This window comes from Mesoplodon mirus (genome assembly GCF_964341445.2).
Source record: "Mesoplodon mirus genome assembly, chromosome: 6".
NCBI lineage: Eukaryota > Metazoa > Chordata > Mammalia > Artiodactyla > Ziphiidae > Mesoplodon > Mesoplodon mirus.
In genome coordinates this window covers 37,306,562-37,324,452 of record NC_138982.1, presented here as the reverse complement: position 1 = coordinate 37,324,452, position 17,891 = coordinate 37,306,562, and the positions used below count along the sequence as shown (strand labels likewise).

The following is a 17,891-nucleotide window of genomic DNA, read 5'->3' as shown; positions in this document are numbered from 1 at the left end:
CATTCTTTAAATTTGGGGAGTAGTATTAGCATAGTAAAGGTAAACAGACCTTGTGTTTACCTATGTGTAATTAATTAAAATAATGTTATCATAATTTGTGAACTGGAAAACACTCTGCCCATAAACAAATAAAAGACCCACTTAATACCTTTACTTAATTTTTTTTAGGTTTTAAATGTCATTTCCCAAACTGGGGATAGAGAAGTTAGGAACACAAACATTCTGGGTTTAGAAGAGACCCTAGTGATTAATTTCATCTTTCTTATTTTACAGATAAGGAAAGCAAGGCTCAGCAGCAAATTAAGAAACTGATCCAATGTCCCCATCTTGGTAGTGACTATTAGGACCTGGCCTGACCACCTTCTTACAGATAAAGTCAAATACAGGTCAAATTATTTAAGTGCTTAGTCAAGCTGCATGCAATTTTTACATAAAATTTAAACTTATTTTTGCATGCATATATATTACATACATTTTACACATACTTTTTAATGGATTGACCAACTTACTCTGAATGTGGATGTGATTCCTTATACCACGTCTGCTGCTTGACCCAAAAAAATCCCAAAGATTGAAATCCAATGCAGATGATAATCTGAGACAAGACGGAGAAGAGAAGGGCCCCGGATATAAGACCTGAAGGTGGTCTTTGTGCCACAAGTTCCTTCCAGGCAGGATTTAAACTCACTACATTGAGAAGAAAGAGAGGAAAGGTTTATATCTAAATTCATCTGTCAGATTCATTTAGGAACATTTAGGGAAAAAAAAAAACAACTGTTTTTCTCTAACAAATATTTAGCATGAAAAATGTCCAAAAAACAAGCCAGACGCTATACATACCTAAATAATCTGTAAAAGTAAACAATTTAGGCTTTTTCAAAAATGGCTCAGGAGTACTTTTTACATTAGTCTATTGAAATTCAAAGGAAACACTAGTACAAGTAAAAGGAATAGTAAATATTAGCAAATATCATCACCACCCTTGTATGTTTATTTCTGAATCTTTAATTGCAAAGCTACAGTTAAAATAATACATATTTCCTCCTCTTAAGATATTAACAAAGGTTTGAAGCTATATAAACATAACAGTAACATAAAAAAAAAGGCTCTGATTGCTTATTAAGGTGGTCCACCAAGTTTCTCCACTGTAGCGTTTCTATTTTTCTCTTTGTAATTAATAAGTAATTTGTAGAAAGATACTAAGACTGTGTAAAAATCCTGTTCCTTATCAACTTTCATTTACTAGTTGTAGCATCCACTAAAGACTGTCAAACTCAGTGGTTCTCAACCAAAGTGATTTTGGCCCCCAGAGAACATATGGCAATGTCTGGAGATATTTCTGGGTGTCACAAATGGGGGAGTGTTACTGGCATCCAGTGGGTAGAGGCCAGAGATACTGGTAAGCATCCTATGACACACACAATAGTCCCCCACAGCAAAGACGTAGCCGGCCTAAGATGTCAGTAAGACAAGGGTCTTTCCATAGTATAAGCCAATCATTCCTTCTGTATTATTAGTTAGCATTTTACTGTAAGGAAGAGCTTTCCCTTCTCTCCCAATCACTTATTTATTTCCAGTATGGACTTATGAATTTTCATTTGATTAAACAGATCATATCTCATTAACATTATTATTTATTTTGATGTTAACATCACCAATACTGAAACAAATCAACATCTTGTCTCCTTATATGATGTACTCAGGAGGACACAGCATCACTTCTTTGGTATTCCTGCCAAGAATGCATAGCCTGAGTCTAATGAGAATACATCAGACAAACTCGGATAACTGGATTATCTTCTTTCATAAATGTCAACGTCAAGAAGCCCCCCCCCAAAAGGCTGACATACTATTCTGGATTAAAGATGACAAAAGAGATATGATAACTGAATGAAATTTATGAGCCTAGACTAGATCCTGGGATAGGGGACTAGTGGGGGGAAATAGGTATAAGGGACCTTACTGGAACACATAACAAAACCTGAATATGGGTATGGATTAGGTAAAATTGTATCAGTGTTAAATTTCTTGATCATTATAACTGTGTTTAGCTGTATAAGAAAATGACTTTGTTTAGGGCAATATATACTAAAACATTCAGAGGCAAAGGGTCATGATAACATAAACATGTTCTCAAATATTTCAGAAAAAAGTGGAGAAAGAATAAAACAAATGGGGCAAAATATAAACAACCACTAATAAAAGAACATACTTACAGGGAAAATGGAGAGATATGCACTGTGTTACAACTGTTCATGTAAATTTACCAAAGTTTAATAAGCCACATCAGAATTTCATATGCTTTAAAAACAATAACAAAGCAAAATACTCACTTGTAAATACCACTACCAAAATGATTGCCAGATCAATGAAGAGAAACTGGAAGTCTCCTAGGTTACTTAAGATCTAGAGAAGGGATTTTTAAAAAATAGTTAGTGTTCAGGAACTATTTTTATAGCACCACTTTTATATCATTTCTACCTGGTTTTATTAGATTTTTCCTCCCTGGTTTTAAATGACAACTTCAAAATGACACTTGGACATGCTTAAAAACTGAACAGATTTGCCTTTAAATTAGTGAAATGTAACATATTTGCAAAATTCAATTTAATATATTAGTATAAAAAGTAGCTCCAAAAAATTCATTCAATAAAAACTTTAAAAGTTTTTTGGCAAAAAGAAAACACAAACTTCTACTCACAAAATTTGAACATTCTTGAAAATTAGTATCCTGAAGCTTCCTTAATATCTACCACCACCCCGCCTGATACTTTCCACAAATGGTAAAAGGGGATAGTTTCACAAAGACTTCTTGGGATCTCACCAGTGTTCATTTAGAGAAAAATCTAAAGTGAGATCACTTCATCTACAAAACCTATGGAGTACCTAGGGATATCACTTGTTTATACAAGTCCTAAAAGTCCTAAAACTACAGCTGAAACATCTTTTCTCATTCTGGCCTTTCCTTATAAATGTATAGCAAAGTTAACTGCAATTCTAAAGTACGTCACAGCTTGACATTTTGAAGAGTTCTTAAAAAGATGTCCAATCTGCACTAAAGGCAAAAAAAGAATACAATCATCTTTCATTCACAAGGCTGAATCCACAGTTGTTGGCCTTAAGGAAAATGCTATTCCAGATTAATGAGATTTTCAATTTGCTACTCGAAATATAAGGAATATTTACAGATGCTAGTTATTTAAGTTCCACAATTAATGGATGCATTCAAACTGAAACATATATGCTCAATATCTGAATTTAAATGTCTTAACACAAAATACCATCTCTGTTAGCAATGTCAGTACTCACAGAATACAGTAGAGTAACACTGAAGTACTGTATAATGCTGTACAAAGCCATAAATTTAAACACACAGAAGGAAGTCATTAAAGCAGCACGGCCTTCCCTGTGAAAACAAATGTTGGCATGTGAACAGAAGTATTCTAAATGCCTCCTCCAAACCACAATTATATCTTGACAGGTGAACATCAACATTCAACCCTTACAACAAAGCACTTTTCTACCAAAAGAACTTAGCCAAAGCAGAACTGGAAGAAATGAGGAGTAGCAATCAATCTGTTGCTAAAGAGTTATAGATCAAATACACTAACATACCATTAAAACAAATTCAAATTACTTTCTATAACGTTTTTTTTTTTCTATATTCTTAGAGCTACAAAAAGATAATGGGAAGTTTTTCAGTGTATACTACCTGATAAGGTTTGGCACACAGGAAATACTAGGAGTTTTGGAGGTAAAGGGAGATGCCACCGAAGCCTCGAGCTCTGATAAGGAAATGCCTCCATGTGCCCTCTTCAGAGCCTAATGGTTTGAAGAATAAAATTACTTGCGTTTTGTGCATGTGATTTAGGCCACAGAAAGAACTACAAATCACAAAATCTATACTTACACCACAGTCATTTGCCCCATCACCGCACATCCCAACAAAGTAACTAAGAAACAAAAATTATGTTAAGATTTTGATTAATTTCTAAAAATATACAACTTTTAACTTAAGATTTCCTCCAGCACAGTATTTTGAAGAACTGACAGACCCAGCTTCCCCCAGTGGGACTAATGAATCTTTTAATTACAATGACCACAGGCATGCTGCTTTGCAAACAGCACCAGCCTGCAAGTCAAATGACCTGGGTCACTGCTCCAGTACTGTCACAGGATGGGCAACCATCAGTTTATCATTTTGGCATCTCAGTTTCCTAATCTTTAGAGCAAAGATTGGGCCTGCCTAGTCTTTAGTACACTTACTTTTAAGGCTATCAGTAAAGATTTCTCCCTTAAAAACTTGAAACATTAGTTACTGCAAGTATAACATCACTTCTATCATTCAAGAGTGAATGGTATCATTCAAGAGTGAATGATATCCTCATGGATATCACCTAGAAAAGGAATGGTGGATATTGTACTTTACCTAAATAAATAAGCAGATGAGCCTCTTTTAAAGAGGCACTTACCTATCTTACAGGTGACAAGTTTATATACACGAAATATTAGTTACTTTTCTGGTTTTGAAAACAAAACTACAATTCATAAAAAATTAAAAAAACAAAAACAGGGAATTCCCTGGCAATCCAGTGGTTAGGACACTGTGCTTCCACTGCAGGGGGCACGGGTTCGATCCCTGGTCAGGGAACTAAGATCCCACATGCATTGCAGCAGGGCCCCCCAAAAAACCAAAACCAAAACAAAATCCACCAATACTTACTCTACATTTTGCAATGCTTCTACTAACTGTGTCTTCTGATCGGGTGCCATACGAGCAAACACAGTGCCATGTAGCATCAACTGGAAAAAATATAAATTTCTTTAAAATACTGTTCACAGTGTATTCGTATGAACAATAACCCAAATCACTAACCTTAGGAACAAGGTCTTGAAAATGTTCCAGTATCACCGAAAATGATTTTCCATTCATTGCAAAGTGATAACGAGTCACCTGAAGATCCTCTAAGTTATCATGGACCAATTTAATTGGAATAGCCTGTGTATAAGACATTCAGAACAATATTTAGCCAAACCAAGTAACACAATCCTATTTTAAATATATTTGATCCAAAACTAAATTCTTTCATTTGATGTTTTACACAAGACAAGTGAATGTTTAACATTTATTGAAAGCAAAAGAAAATTCAGTTTTAAGGTAATCTGTCTATATTGTTTATTTAAAAAATAAAACTTAAGGAAGGCTAAATATCAGCTTCGGTTTGAAATCATCCATGAGCTAAACATTATGGATCAGTTGCATCATTTACCACTACTTTTAAAATAGGATAATAAGTATTTGGGATTCTTATACTTTAAAACTGTGCTTCTCAACTTTGGCTAAATATCAAAATTTAAACACTGAGAGACCTGCATCTGCCCCAGTCCTAATGAATCAGAGTCTCTGAGGAGATGGCCCAGGTTTCTGTTTTTGTTGAGCTTTTGTTGTGTTTTTAATGCACATTTTTTCAGAATAAATTAAAACAAGCAAGTTTTGTAAAAGAAAATTCTACTTGACATTACCTCTGAGTCAATTGCTGATGAATCACTACTCTGTGTTAGGGTGTCTGCATAATGCCAATTTATCTTGGCAACTTTCCCATCCTTTGGAGGTAATGCTTCAGCAATAATAACTTTATCCTGAGGTAGTATCATTCCACAGTCTCTGGCCACAGAGACAGCAGTCAACATGTTGTCACCTAATTTTCAAAATATTGAAAATACATTAACATTACAACAGAAACATGAATGCATTAAACAACAAGTGCTTACTGAGAATCTACTACAGTCCCCATTACGGGGCTGGGCAAAATGAAGTTAATGTATGGTCCTTACTCTTGGAGTTTAAAAATAATAAAATCAGGATATATATACATCAAAAGAAGCCTCAAATAATTCAAAAGCACATAGTTACTAAATATTCAGAACACTCTCACCCACAATTTTTAAAGACAAATACAGCCTCAATCTTTTTGAGTCATGGACTAGTGGTACCCATTCAACGCCTGGCACAGTGCTCAATAAATATTGTTGAAATAACCTGGGAGTGACTGGTGATCTGTACAAGAATATGAGAGTAGCATCACAGAAAAAAGTGAGGTACAAAAGCAAGAGTACACAAAACAAAAAGATAAGCAAAGTAACAACAATACAATTTACAAGATATAAAGAGAAGCAAGACAGACAACTTCTCAGTCATGAAAGGAAAGAACTAAAGACACTGTAAAGACAAGATCAAGAGAAGAAAATGCAGATGTACAGGAGAAGCAGGCAAAGGTCTGGGGAGCCCACTGCTACCAGAACGGAAGGGCACTATTGTCTCTTCCTTCAACTCCCACGCACTATTTCCAAGCGTGTCTTCCTATGACCTGACAGATCCTCTTGAGACACAACGCCATATTCTTTCATGGCAGGAAAACAAGGGCCAGTGATACAGACAAAGTGCTCTGAATCAGGATCATGAGAACCAAGAACTGCTGGGATGCTAATAAATTTGGTTACTTGAGCTATCTGGTAACAAGTATGGTATTAGATGGATCTCAGAGTCTGAAACATAAAAATGTACACAAGCCTTTTCCATATGTCTTACTGAACACGCAAATGCCATAAAGTGAATATCTTAAATTTGATTATTTGCTAAGAAAAAAACACTTTAAGAGCTGCCACAATTTCATACGACTAAGAAAGGAATTATCTAATATTATCCGCAGTATGATAAACTGTTGATCATAACAGTATGATAAACACCAGGAGAGGGCTTCCCTGGTGGCGCAGTGGTTGAGAGTCCGCCTGCCGATGCAGGGGACACGGGTTCGTGGCCCGGTCTGGGAGGATCCCACATGCCGCGGAGCGGCTGGGCCCATGAGCCATGGCCGCTGAGCCTGTGCGTCCGGAGCCTGTGCTCCGCGACGGGAGAGGCCACAACAGTGAGAGGCCCGTGTACCGCAAAAAAAAAAAACCCAAAAAACAAAACAAACAAACAAACAAAAACAAAACAAAACAAAAAAAACACCAGGAGAATCATTTAGATGTAGCAGTCAAGAAAGAAACTGAAAAATGGCTCTTTTCACTGTTACACACAAACAATGATACATGTACTATCTTATATATAAAAATATAATTATAACAAATATCTATTAATCATTTTCCATGTATGTGGCACAGTTCTAAAAATTATAGACAATCTCAAAATAAGTAAATCATATTCTTAACCCTCAAGAATCTTATATTCTAATAGAGAAAACAAATCTACAAATAACTAACACAAGGCAGAGTAAAACAACTGCTATAAGAAATATATGATTAAAGAGAGAGAACAAAAAAGAGCACAGTTAAATATTTACAGTGTGCCTTTCACTACTGTATTATACTTATTATAAACAGATTTGCTAGACCTCCAAAGCGTATTGTAAAGTTGTCCTCTATCTTGGAAAAGTATTCAGAGCTGAAATAGGGCAATGTAAGATGGAGCAACCATATAATAAATTTAATTACCTAAGTTATAGGATAAAAGTGTGGTATTAGATGGAGCTATGTCAATAGTAATAAGTACGCTTTTACAACTAACTGATCATTCCTCAGTATTAGATAACCTGAACTCTAAGAGCCACACTCGATTTTTTTCTGTGTCCTTTTATAAAGTCTAACCTGTGACCATGACAGTGCGAATGTTGGCTTTATGCAAATCTTCAAGTACTGCAGGGGTTTCTCGCTTTAATTTGTTCTGCATTATAATTAAACCCATAAAATCCATGTTGTTCTCAATGGCATCTCTGCAGAAAAAGAAATTTTAACATGATTTAGTCAAGAGAACAGGTATTTGTTCATTTTATGTTGATAAGGCAATTTAAAATAGCCATAAATTATAAATTAAAACATTTTATATGCTGAATAAACCATAAATGTATAAGTTTATGAGTTCGATCTCAATGAACTTAAATCTGAAAAAACAATTCCCAAGAAATACATTTTAAAATTAAATTTTACCCTTGAAACATGGGCATATAAAGATCCTTAGGAAATGGATATCTTTGTCTAAGACACTAAATACTTCTAGTACTAAGGAATATTCATCTTGTATCCTACCTACAAAATGAATGACCATAAAACATATCTATTTTTTACCATTCCCCATCGAACATACTCTAATTTAAATGTTAAGAGAAAAGGAAAAACTGTACACAGGCACATTCAGTAGTTATACCGGATTCATTATCAAGTCTTTGAGGAATTTTATAAAACTCTTGATCAAATTCTTGATGCTGGAAGCGTGATACAAAAACTATTAGCAGTCCAACAATGAGATCTACCAGGATCCAGAGATGGGTCTTTTAGAATATTAATATTCAATAGTTATCAAGATGCTATTTCTTCAAATAGTTGATTATCTACTGTGCACCAAGTAGTACACTCGTCACTGGGAGGTCAAAGATGAAAAGGCATGATCTCTACTCTCAAGACCCTTTTGTGGGGAAACAGACAAGCAAGCAAAGGGATCATGCAAAAATAATACGTGCTTCAGCACTACAATGGAGATGAAGTCTGTTCAGTGACAGCTGCATTCTTAAAAAATCTAAAGCTATCAAAATTATATCACAGAAATATTCTTTTCAATGGTGAAAATGGGGTTTGAAGATAGGAACCAAAATTTCAGACTTGCAATAACCAAGTGGTTTTTCTACACAAAATTCAAAATAAAGGTGCCTAAGTAAACAGCGACAAAATCTAAACATCTTTGAAATTATATAATTATACAATGGGTGGTAAAGATATTAAAGAATAGTTAGAAAACTTAATACGAATTATACTGCTGGTGGTAACAGGAGAAATAAGCCTTGAAACCTGAAAATGCATTTCAAAGCACAAAGCTGTACCAATGTGAAACTACTGGGTCAAAGCTCTGTAACCATTTTCCTGTGAGGTTCTAGTTTCTGGCTGCAGCTGGTTTCCTAACTCTCCTAGGAATGATACAGGTCGTGGAAATCTTGCCTTCTCGTTAATGAATAGTACAATATTCAACATATACAGGTTCAAGCTGTAAGAGAAATGCCAAAACCTGTTCCTCCAGGTAGAATGGAAACACAGAGAAGATCTTGGTTGAAAGATGAGGAAGGGGAGTAGAGAGAGAGAAGGGTTGATAGGGAGGGTAGGGTATGCTGGGCAGATGGAACAGCCTGTCCAAGGCACAGAAGGATGCCTGAAAGACAGGCTCAAGAACCACAGGCAACTCAGTTCTCAGTCTTTAAGGTGGGGGAGGAGGTGGTAAAAGGCAAAGCCACAGAGAAAGACAACCTTAATGTTCCCTTCGTAGGAATTAGGGTATAATATTTTACATGTGTGGCTCCCAATCACACATATGCATGCATCAGATCATTTGGTTGCTGCTGTCTTTTTTTTTTTTTTTAAACGTCCCCGCTTAGACCAAATTCCCCCAGTATTCTGTTTCAACAGGTAGAATTCCTAAAGTTCTTTTTCCTTTTAGTTATTATTTGGCTATCCACTCCACTCCTTTAGTTCTCATCCAGAAAAACAGGATTGTACTACAAACACTGTCCTACCCTTTTCACATAATGCGCTTAGAATAATTAACAGAAGTATTAATACCTCAGGATTTAACCACTATCATATCATGTTATTTATACTATTTAAATTTGAACCTTATGCTCACATAGAAATATTTCTTCAGGCTGGATTCTTAGAACTGCACTTGCTGGATCAAATTGTATAAGCAAGTTGAGATTTTGATAGGTACTATGCATGTTCTTTACAAATGTACAATAGTGCAGTAGCAGTATGTTGTTAAAATTTTCTCAAGCCTTCTCTAACACTTGATACCATCAATCTTTTCAATTCTGTAAACCTTAAGAAAGAAGTCATGTCTTGCTGTGGTTTGATTCTGTAGTTCCCCAAGACTGAAGTATCTTATCACTTTCATGTGTTCAGTGGCCATTTGCATGTCTTTTTCTGATAATTATCTGTTTGAATCATTTACTTTTTTTTTTAACTAAGTATGTATTCTGTTGTTTATTTCCTGATTCATATTCTTGCTTGTAAACTCCGCCAGTAGATGATGGGGAGCTATTTATAAGAATTCCAGGTAGAAGACTAGTATTAGATTTGAATGTTAAAGAGCTCTCTGTAGATATAGTGTGGTACACAGATTAGATATAGGAAAGACTGGACTAAAGAGCTGAGTCCCTGAATTAGAGACAATGGCAGCGGGGCAGGGATGTGAGAAGAAAAGTCTATTTGATAGGCAGAATTAGCAGGATAGCCAATAAATATTTCTTTCTGCTTACAAAATGCCAGGTACCTCATGAAATATTCCTAAACAAAAGTGTTATCTTCAAAAGGTCGGTCTGTATCAGTTATAGTAAAAGGGACAATCCTTGACTGTGAAACCCATAGCTATAACTGCAAGTAAACGTGACGCTGGTAATGGCCATCTGACCTTTGCGGGTGAGGGTGGGGGTGTGTGGTTATTGTGACTCATGATGCTTGGTTTCAGCTACTGGGCAAAAGCAAGTACAGGTGTCCCCTGAACAACACAAGTTTGAAGTGTGTGGGTCCACTTACACACAGATTTTTTTCAATAAATACTACAGTACTACAAGATCCACAGTTGAATCCGTGAGGCAGGTCCTGGAGCCAATCCCCTACAAATACCAAGGAATAACTGTAGATCACTGGGGAAAAATAAACTTCTGTAGAATTATGTTTACCAAAAACATTAATTTTGTTCCTAAAACATGCCTGACACATAGCAGGCACTCAATAAATATCTAACAAATAAACTAAAAGTAGTTCCAGAGGGACTTCCCTGGTAGCGCAGTGGTTAAGAACACGCCTGCCAATGCAAGAGACACAGGTTCGAGCCCTGGTCTGGGAAGATCCCACATGCTGTGGAGTAACAAAGCCCGTTCGCACAACTACTGACCCTGTGCTCTACAGCCCGCCGCAAGCCACGACTACTGAGCCCGTGTGCCTAGAGCCTGTGCTCCCCAACAAGAGAAGCCACCGTGATGAGAAGCGTGCACACCACAACGAAGAGTAGCCCCCGTTCGTCACGACTGGAGAAAGCCCGCGCGCAGCAACGAAGACCCAACACAGCCAATAAATAAATAAATAAATAAAATTTTTTAAAGGTAAGGTAGCTTTAAAAAAAAAAAAAAAAAGTAACTCCAGAGAGTTGTACTTTTATGTCAACTGCCTAAAACAAACATTGAACTCTTACATATTTGCATATATCCAATAACTATTTAATAAGTAAATAGTAATTGAATATAAATTATTGTACAAGACTTTTATAAACATAAATGATGCCTTATTGGAAAAACTGTAGAAAAACCATTCATCAACCTTACCTGCTAATATTCTGCACTTTATGCCATGTCAGTTTTGACTCCAATTTTCTGTGTGCAAGAGCAATCACACGGAAGCCCTGTTTGGTGTAATTTTCTAGAACTTTTTCAAAATCAACAGGAACTTTTAAGAAGGAGAAAATAAAGGTCATTATTAGAATTGTGACTACAAGCTTACACAAATACCAGAATCTCACTCAAAGCCTAGCTGCTGCCTTACCTGTTTCAGGTTTACAAAGACCGGCAATGACCTCCGGCGCCCCTTTCACATAGGCGTCCATCTTCCTGTCCCCTAGCACCCTCGCAACCACACTCATGCGTTGCAAAGCAGAAGAAAATGGGAACTGGCGAACAATTCCTATCTCATAAATAGCCTATGTAATTTCAAAAGATGCAAAAACCATTTATTATTTTTTAAGAATTAAAACAGATATACAAGTAAATCTACTATACCTCAATTAAAAAAATTTTTTTTTTAAGATATACTTAGGTAACAAGTAAACAATCTTCACTTACTGGAAGTTCAAACAGCTCCTAAAAATAAAACAAGACAAAAAGAATAAAGTAATAGTATAAATTAAGTCCATTAACACACTCAAGCTAAAAAAATTTTAACTACACATCCACAAAACATTTGGAAAACAGTAAGGAATTCTGAATATTTCAAAGTCAGGTTTTAAGATTGCTTCTTTACCACCTCCCATTTATTAAAAAAGTATATTCTTGAGTATTTTAAAACATTCTGCTATCCTAGAAATATTAAAATATTAAGTTCTAACATAAACTAATAGGAACATATTTAAAAATTAACCTAAAAATAAAGCCTTTCACATATTCTTTTTATTAAGTCCCAGGAATACAGATGCACTTTAAAAGTCTTAACCACCATGCATCTAAATCACAAGGCACTAAGCCACTCAGTAAATAGGAAAAAAAGTAATAGTACTGAGAATTGAATCTCAATGTTTTACACAGAAGGCCTGCAACACACCAGGTGTAGTTTCTGATAAATGCAGTAAACATATTCATATCTCTATTAGAGTTAGAAAAAGGACATGTGACTTCATCTTCCAGCAATATTTTAAAATGAGGACAAAATGTGAGCACCAACAGTATTATCTAGCTTAAAACAATTCTGCACCATTTCTTGGTTTCCTGCAGGTGTAGATTCAGGAAGCAGCTGTTTTGGAGGACGAACCACAGTGGGCATAATTCGATTATGAAGTGCTGTTTCCTCTTCAGTTGCTTCTTCCAGAATCTGAAAGGAAAATATTCAAAGTATTGATTCATGAAATTCATAAATTCAATTCACTGGTTCCATTTTAAAATGAAACATTACGGCTATCTTCAGTTAAGTTAAAAAAAAAAAAAGTAAAACAAAATATAAACAAAGCTAGTTAGTTAAAGTCCTAGCAACCCATGGGAGAGGGGAGACAGAGGTTAGTAAAGAAATAGAGAAAAATTTCTCTAATTTTGAGCCTACAACCAGTTGGGTTTAAAGACTACTTCTGCAAGACACAGAAGGTCCTTGCAGTTCCAAAAATTGTCTGTCTATCATCCAGGGATTCCTTTCTGCTAACAGAAGAGGATTCAAAAATACGTGGAACTCAGATACGGTTAGCAGAACCACTGGGTCAAGAGCACTCTGAGGAACAAAGATGTGAATTTAGTGTCCCAGCTTGAATATGTCTAATTAAAGTACTACTATCCTAACTCCTTGAAATTTAATTTTAAAATATTTCTGGTGAAAAATTCAATCAAAAACTTGTATTAAATACACGCCCATGACAAACAATAAACTAATTTGGATCTATAAGTGAAGGAATCATCAATGGGAAAATGAAGGGGAAGAGAGCTGTGTCCAATTAGCCAATTTTACACAGTTCTTAGAAAACGTTTTAACACCTCTGAAATCGGGGTGTATCTTACATGGTATTAATCACATAAAATAATAGTAGTGCCCAGTTATGTAAAAACATTCCATAGATACTCTGTGGTAAGATCGAGCATCAAAGCATCTCAGAGTCAAAAAAGCATGCTATTATACAAACTTACTTATTTAGCCCACTTTTTAAAAGATTCACATACAGAACAAAAAATCTACTGAAAATCTGTTCAGTTGGAGAACAGCTTTAGAGAATATCAGAGATGAATCAGCTGTACTTTGTTTTACTCCTTATAAATGAAGTGGGTCTCCTTTAAGGAATTAAATTTAATGAGTATTTATTGTGGGCTTTCAGAAAATGGCAGAGTACTTCTTCATTCATCTCCCTCCCTTTCAAAATACTAACAAAACACAAAAAAAGAAACAACCCTGTAAAAGTAAACAGAAAGCAAAGCAAGGAGAACTGAAACATATTGATGGATATAGCAATGAAGGAAATAGTAGCCCAGACTAAACACAAAAGGACATACAGGAGAGGTGGGAACATTTCTTATCAGCCAGAATAGCTGAGCAAAGCAAAAAGAAACAACCCCCCCCCCCAAAAACCCAGGAGTCATGCTCTACAGATACGAACTACCTACCTGAGAGGAGGAAGGGCTGCTACTATGAGGGGCAGCATTCCAGAGTACTGCGTGTGCAAGCATTGGGGGAGTGGGCGGGGAAAGCAACCTAAAGACTCCTTCTGCTCCCCTGAAACTGAAGAATGCCTGCTGAAGGGGCCCCACCCTCAGTACACAACAGGCTCCCCCAGTCAGCCTTCCCATTCAGGGAAGACACTTCTCAGGCAAACAGACTAACATACATATGAACAAGGATGAAAACCTTGTTGCAGCTACCCAGAACTATCAAATCAGACCTTCATTCTTAAATATAAAAGTACCATCAAGATGCATAATGAAAACCAAAAGCATGAAGGAGATGTCAATGACACCTCAATTTTTTCTAAAAGCATAAAGGAGAAGATTAATACAGGAAGCGGGGGAAGATAACCTGACCCAGAGAAAATTAAAAATTCAGAAGCAAGAAAGGAACTTTAAAAACAAACTATTATTACATCTGTAAAAGAAGAACAGAGAAAACAAACCAGAGAACACAAGCGAGCACTGAGAAATTAAAAGAATCAAGGACAAAACAAACAGAAAGAAGTGAACAGACAGAAACCTCTGCGCATGCGTGTGAGTGCGCGTGTGAGAGTAAGGACACAGGAAGTAGTACGTGGATGGGGACAAAAGAACACTGAAGACACATGCCCACTCTATACTTCTGCCCTATGGCCAACGAACTGTGTCACTGAGATCTTCTTACTGACTTGGACTTACTGCCTCAAGATACTGATACCTGCTTTCTCTTGTAAACACGAAGCAGGGCCCTGAGCAGGTCATCCTCTATTAAAGGTCGTTTGAATGAGTCAATTTAACTAAAACAGACTTTTTAGACAATTATAAATATCTCTCCAGTGATGTATCTTTAGAAATTACAGGGCTTCCCTGGTGGCGCAGTGGATGGGAATCTGCCTGCCAATGCAGGGGACACGGGTTCGAGCCCTGGTCCGGGAAGATCCCACATGCCATGGAGCAACTAAGCCCGTGAGCCACAACTACAGAGCCTGCGCTCTGGAGCCCGCGAGCCACAGCTACTGAAGCCCACGTACCTAGAGCCTGAGCTCTGCAACAACAGAAGCCACCACAACGAGAAACCCGCACACCGCAATGAAGAGTGGCCCCCGCTCGCCGCAACTGGAGAAAGCCCGTGTGCAGCAACAAAGACGCAATTGCAGCCAAAATAAATAAATTTTAAAAAAAAAATTAAAAAAAAGAAAGAAATTACATAGTTCCTTTTATGGTACAAGATAGACCACTGTCAAAACAACGTGAAGAAACAATTCTTCTGCAAGTTAGTTTTTACTATTTTCCTAAAGTTAATTAATTGTACTTTAAAACACTGAACTTACCCATCCGATGGCTTCAAACATCTTCAAATCAAGTGGATCGCCAGAAAGCACTCCTTCAATTTTTGTAAGTGAATGACAAGTAGCCATACAAGCGACAAACTGAGACTTTACCAACATCTCATTGCAAACCTTTTCTTCTGGCAAAAGAAAACTATATAGAAAATGCACTGAATTAGATTCATAAATCCCAAGGCTGAAGACAATAGTCTAACAGGCCTTTTCAGGTTTTATTATTTTAAAAAGTAGAAATAAAATGTTTGCATTTATGCATGTATTAATTTTCACTACAGATTTTGACATTCAAAAACATTTTCTTCCATGAAAATTATTATACATGACTAAAATACAGTATTACCTTAGATTCTGAATAACTAGACCAGACATTAACAGTATAGAAAATACTACGTACTAAACAATAATTAAAACTCCTGCCTATGGACACATGGCAAATTAGAACACATAAAAACTCTCTTGTAAAAACATAAAATGAATGTGTAACGCATTACCTTTCAAATGCAAAACTGGGCTCATAAGAAAGAAAAGGAAAATTTCAAGTGCCAGAACAGGGAAAGGAAAACCAGAGGGGTGTGACCTTAAAAAGATGCTGTGACTGTCTAGGGGAGAAGGAAGAGGGAGGAGAGCCATCTCAGTACCCTTAAGGCCTTGAGTTTTAATAACCACATGGGGAACAGGAGACAAAGTTGCGGCCACATACAAAGTGGGGAGTTGGAACTGAGAGAATCCCTCTCACCTAAGACAGCCAGTGCTCTTGAAGAACTACACCCTTGGAAAAAGAGTATACTAGAAAAAATTTACCCCCACACAAAGGCATAACTAAGAATAAGCTTACCTCTTTTCCCCCACCCAACGTTCAAGAAAATAGTTAATATCTATATAACATATTTACTATGCATTAAGCACTGTTCTGAGAACTTTATAAATTGATTTGACTCCTCTCATCTTTATACCACAGGAAGGTGTTTTATTATCCCCATTTTATAGATGAGGAAACCGAAGCAGAGTGGTTAAGTGACTTGCCAAGTCACAGCATATAAGTGGCAAAGCAAGGATTCAAACACAAGAGGTCTGGTGTCAGTACCTAAACTCTAAACCATTACGCTACTCAGGATGGCACTTGGGCTTGAATATATGTTACTGCCTGGCCTAGAAATCCCCAAGTTATGAAAGTAACATTACAGCTTGTCTGGCACCACTGACAGTACTTTTGGCCAAAGTTTAAACTCTCTAGAGAGGAGCTCCCACAACACAGCCACAAAGGAGACTGACAGAAAAGTCCTGCTAAGGATGAGTCCATAACTTAAAAATGAACCAGGAGACAATTCTCACGACTCAACAGACACAACAAAGACAGAATTAGCATCCCATAAACTTGAGATAATAGAACGGCAATCTGAAAGAATGCAAAGAAGGCATTTTAAAATTACAGACTTAGAAAAAGAACAAGACACCATGGCGGGGAAAAGGGGAGAGGCAGATTTGGAAATAACCAAATGAAATTTCCTGTCCAGGGTATGGTTAGGATTCCCAGATGGAGAGAAAACAAAGAATGGGGGAAAAGCCATAATGGAACAGAAAGAGGCTGCAAATTTTCCAGAATTTAGGAAAAGCATGAATCTTTGGATTCAAGAAGCAAAATGAGCACCACACAAAGAAAAAGATCATGGTAAAATTGCAGAAATCAAGCATAAAGAAGTATTTTTTTAAGCAAAGCAGAAAAAAAAATTACTGAAGAAGACTAAGACTTCTCAATAGCAATAACAAAAGAAGTTAGGAGAAATGGAATAACATCTCCAAGGTGCTGAGGGAACACAGCTGTCAACCTAGGAATCCATACAGTTACACCATCAGAGAAAACGAAACAAAGAACTACTAATGAATGTAGTTACGGAAGATGGCAATTTAATCCAGAGGAATGGGATACAAGAAGCAATGGTTAGCAAAGATATCTGTAAACCTAGGTAAATCCTAGCATGCAGACTGTATAAAGCCAAAATCATAATCATAAAACGTTATGCAACAAATACATATAAAAAGGGAGGTGAAAGTAAAAGTAGTGTACAGTGCATAGGTTTTGGGGGGGGTTAGAAACTAATAAAGACACCCATGGACTTTAGACTCTAAATATGAATATTAATAACTTAAGGACAAGTAGTAAAAGATTAGGATGTATAAATTCTGAGAAAATGAGAGAAATATGAGAAAATGTGTTTGGGAATTGGGGTGAGGAATGGTAGAAATAATTTCAAATATATCTGAAATCACAATAAATGTGAACACGATGGCAATAAATGTGAATGTAAAGATTGAAAAGTAAAGAGATAGAAAAAAAGATATATGAGGCAAACATTAGGCAAGAGCAAGCTGGTGTATAACTATACAAATATTAGATGAAACAGAATTTAAGGCAAGATGCATCGTTAGGGATAAGGGCACAATGTGACACGCTATTTACCAAGAAGATGTGACAGCTCTGACATGACATGAACCAAACAATAGTCTCTCAGACTGTATAAAACCAAAATCCCACAGACTTTTGAGAGTGAAAAAATAAAAAGTGGCATAAACACAGCTATAGTAGTAAAACTTTTAAGTATCAAAGACAGCAAAAACAAAG

The 17,891-nt window shown here is 36.4% G+C and overlaps 1 protein-coding gene across 5 annotated transcripts in view; it reads right to left on the bottom strand.

The window, feature by feature from the left end:
- ATP13A3 (ATPase 13A3) overlaps positions 1-17,891 on the bottom strand; it is a 78,373-nt gene that overhangs the window by 23,355 nt on the left and 37,127 nt on the right. For 3 of the 5 annotated variants that reach the window (XM_082624624.1, XM_082624625.1, XM_082624623.1), the window contains 14 exons: positions 15,257-15,407; positions 12,472-12,618; positions 11,877-11,894; positions 11,581-11,734; positions 11,364-11,484; positions 7,648-7,772; positions 5,524-5,699; positions 4,877-4,999; positions 4,724-4,803; positions 3,911-3,953; positions 3,713-3,822; positions 3,310-3,406; positions 2,334-2,406; positions 510-687 (listed from right to left, as the gene is read on the bottom strand). In XM_082624624.1, coding sequence (XP_082480750.1) covers positions 510-687; positions 2,334-2,406; positions 3,310-3,406; positions 3,713-3,822; positions 3,911-3,953; positions 4,724-4,803; positions 4,877-4,999; positions 5,524-5,699; positions 7,648-7,772; positions 11,364-11,484; positions 11,581-11,734; positions 11,877-11,894; positions 12,472-12,618; positions 15,257-15,407 — 1,596 coding nt within the window. The remainder of the gene's footprint in view (positions 1-509; positions 688-2,333; positions 2,407-3,309; positions 3,407-3,712; positions 3,823-3,910; positions 3,954-4,723; positions 4,804-4,876; positions 5,000-5,523; positions 5,700-7,647; positions 7,773-11,363; positions 11,485-11,580; positions 11,735-11,876; positions 11,895-12,471; positions 12,619-15,256; positions 15,408-17,891) is intronic. The other 2 variants (XM_082624622.1, XM_082624626.1) reach the window with 1 other exon arrangement.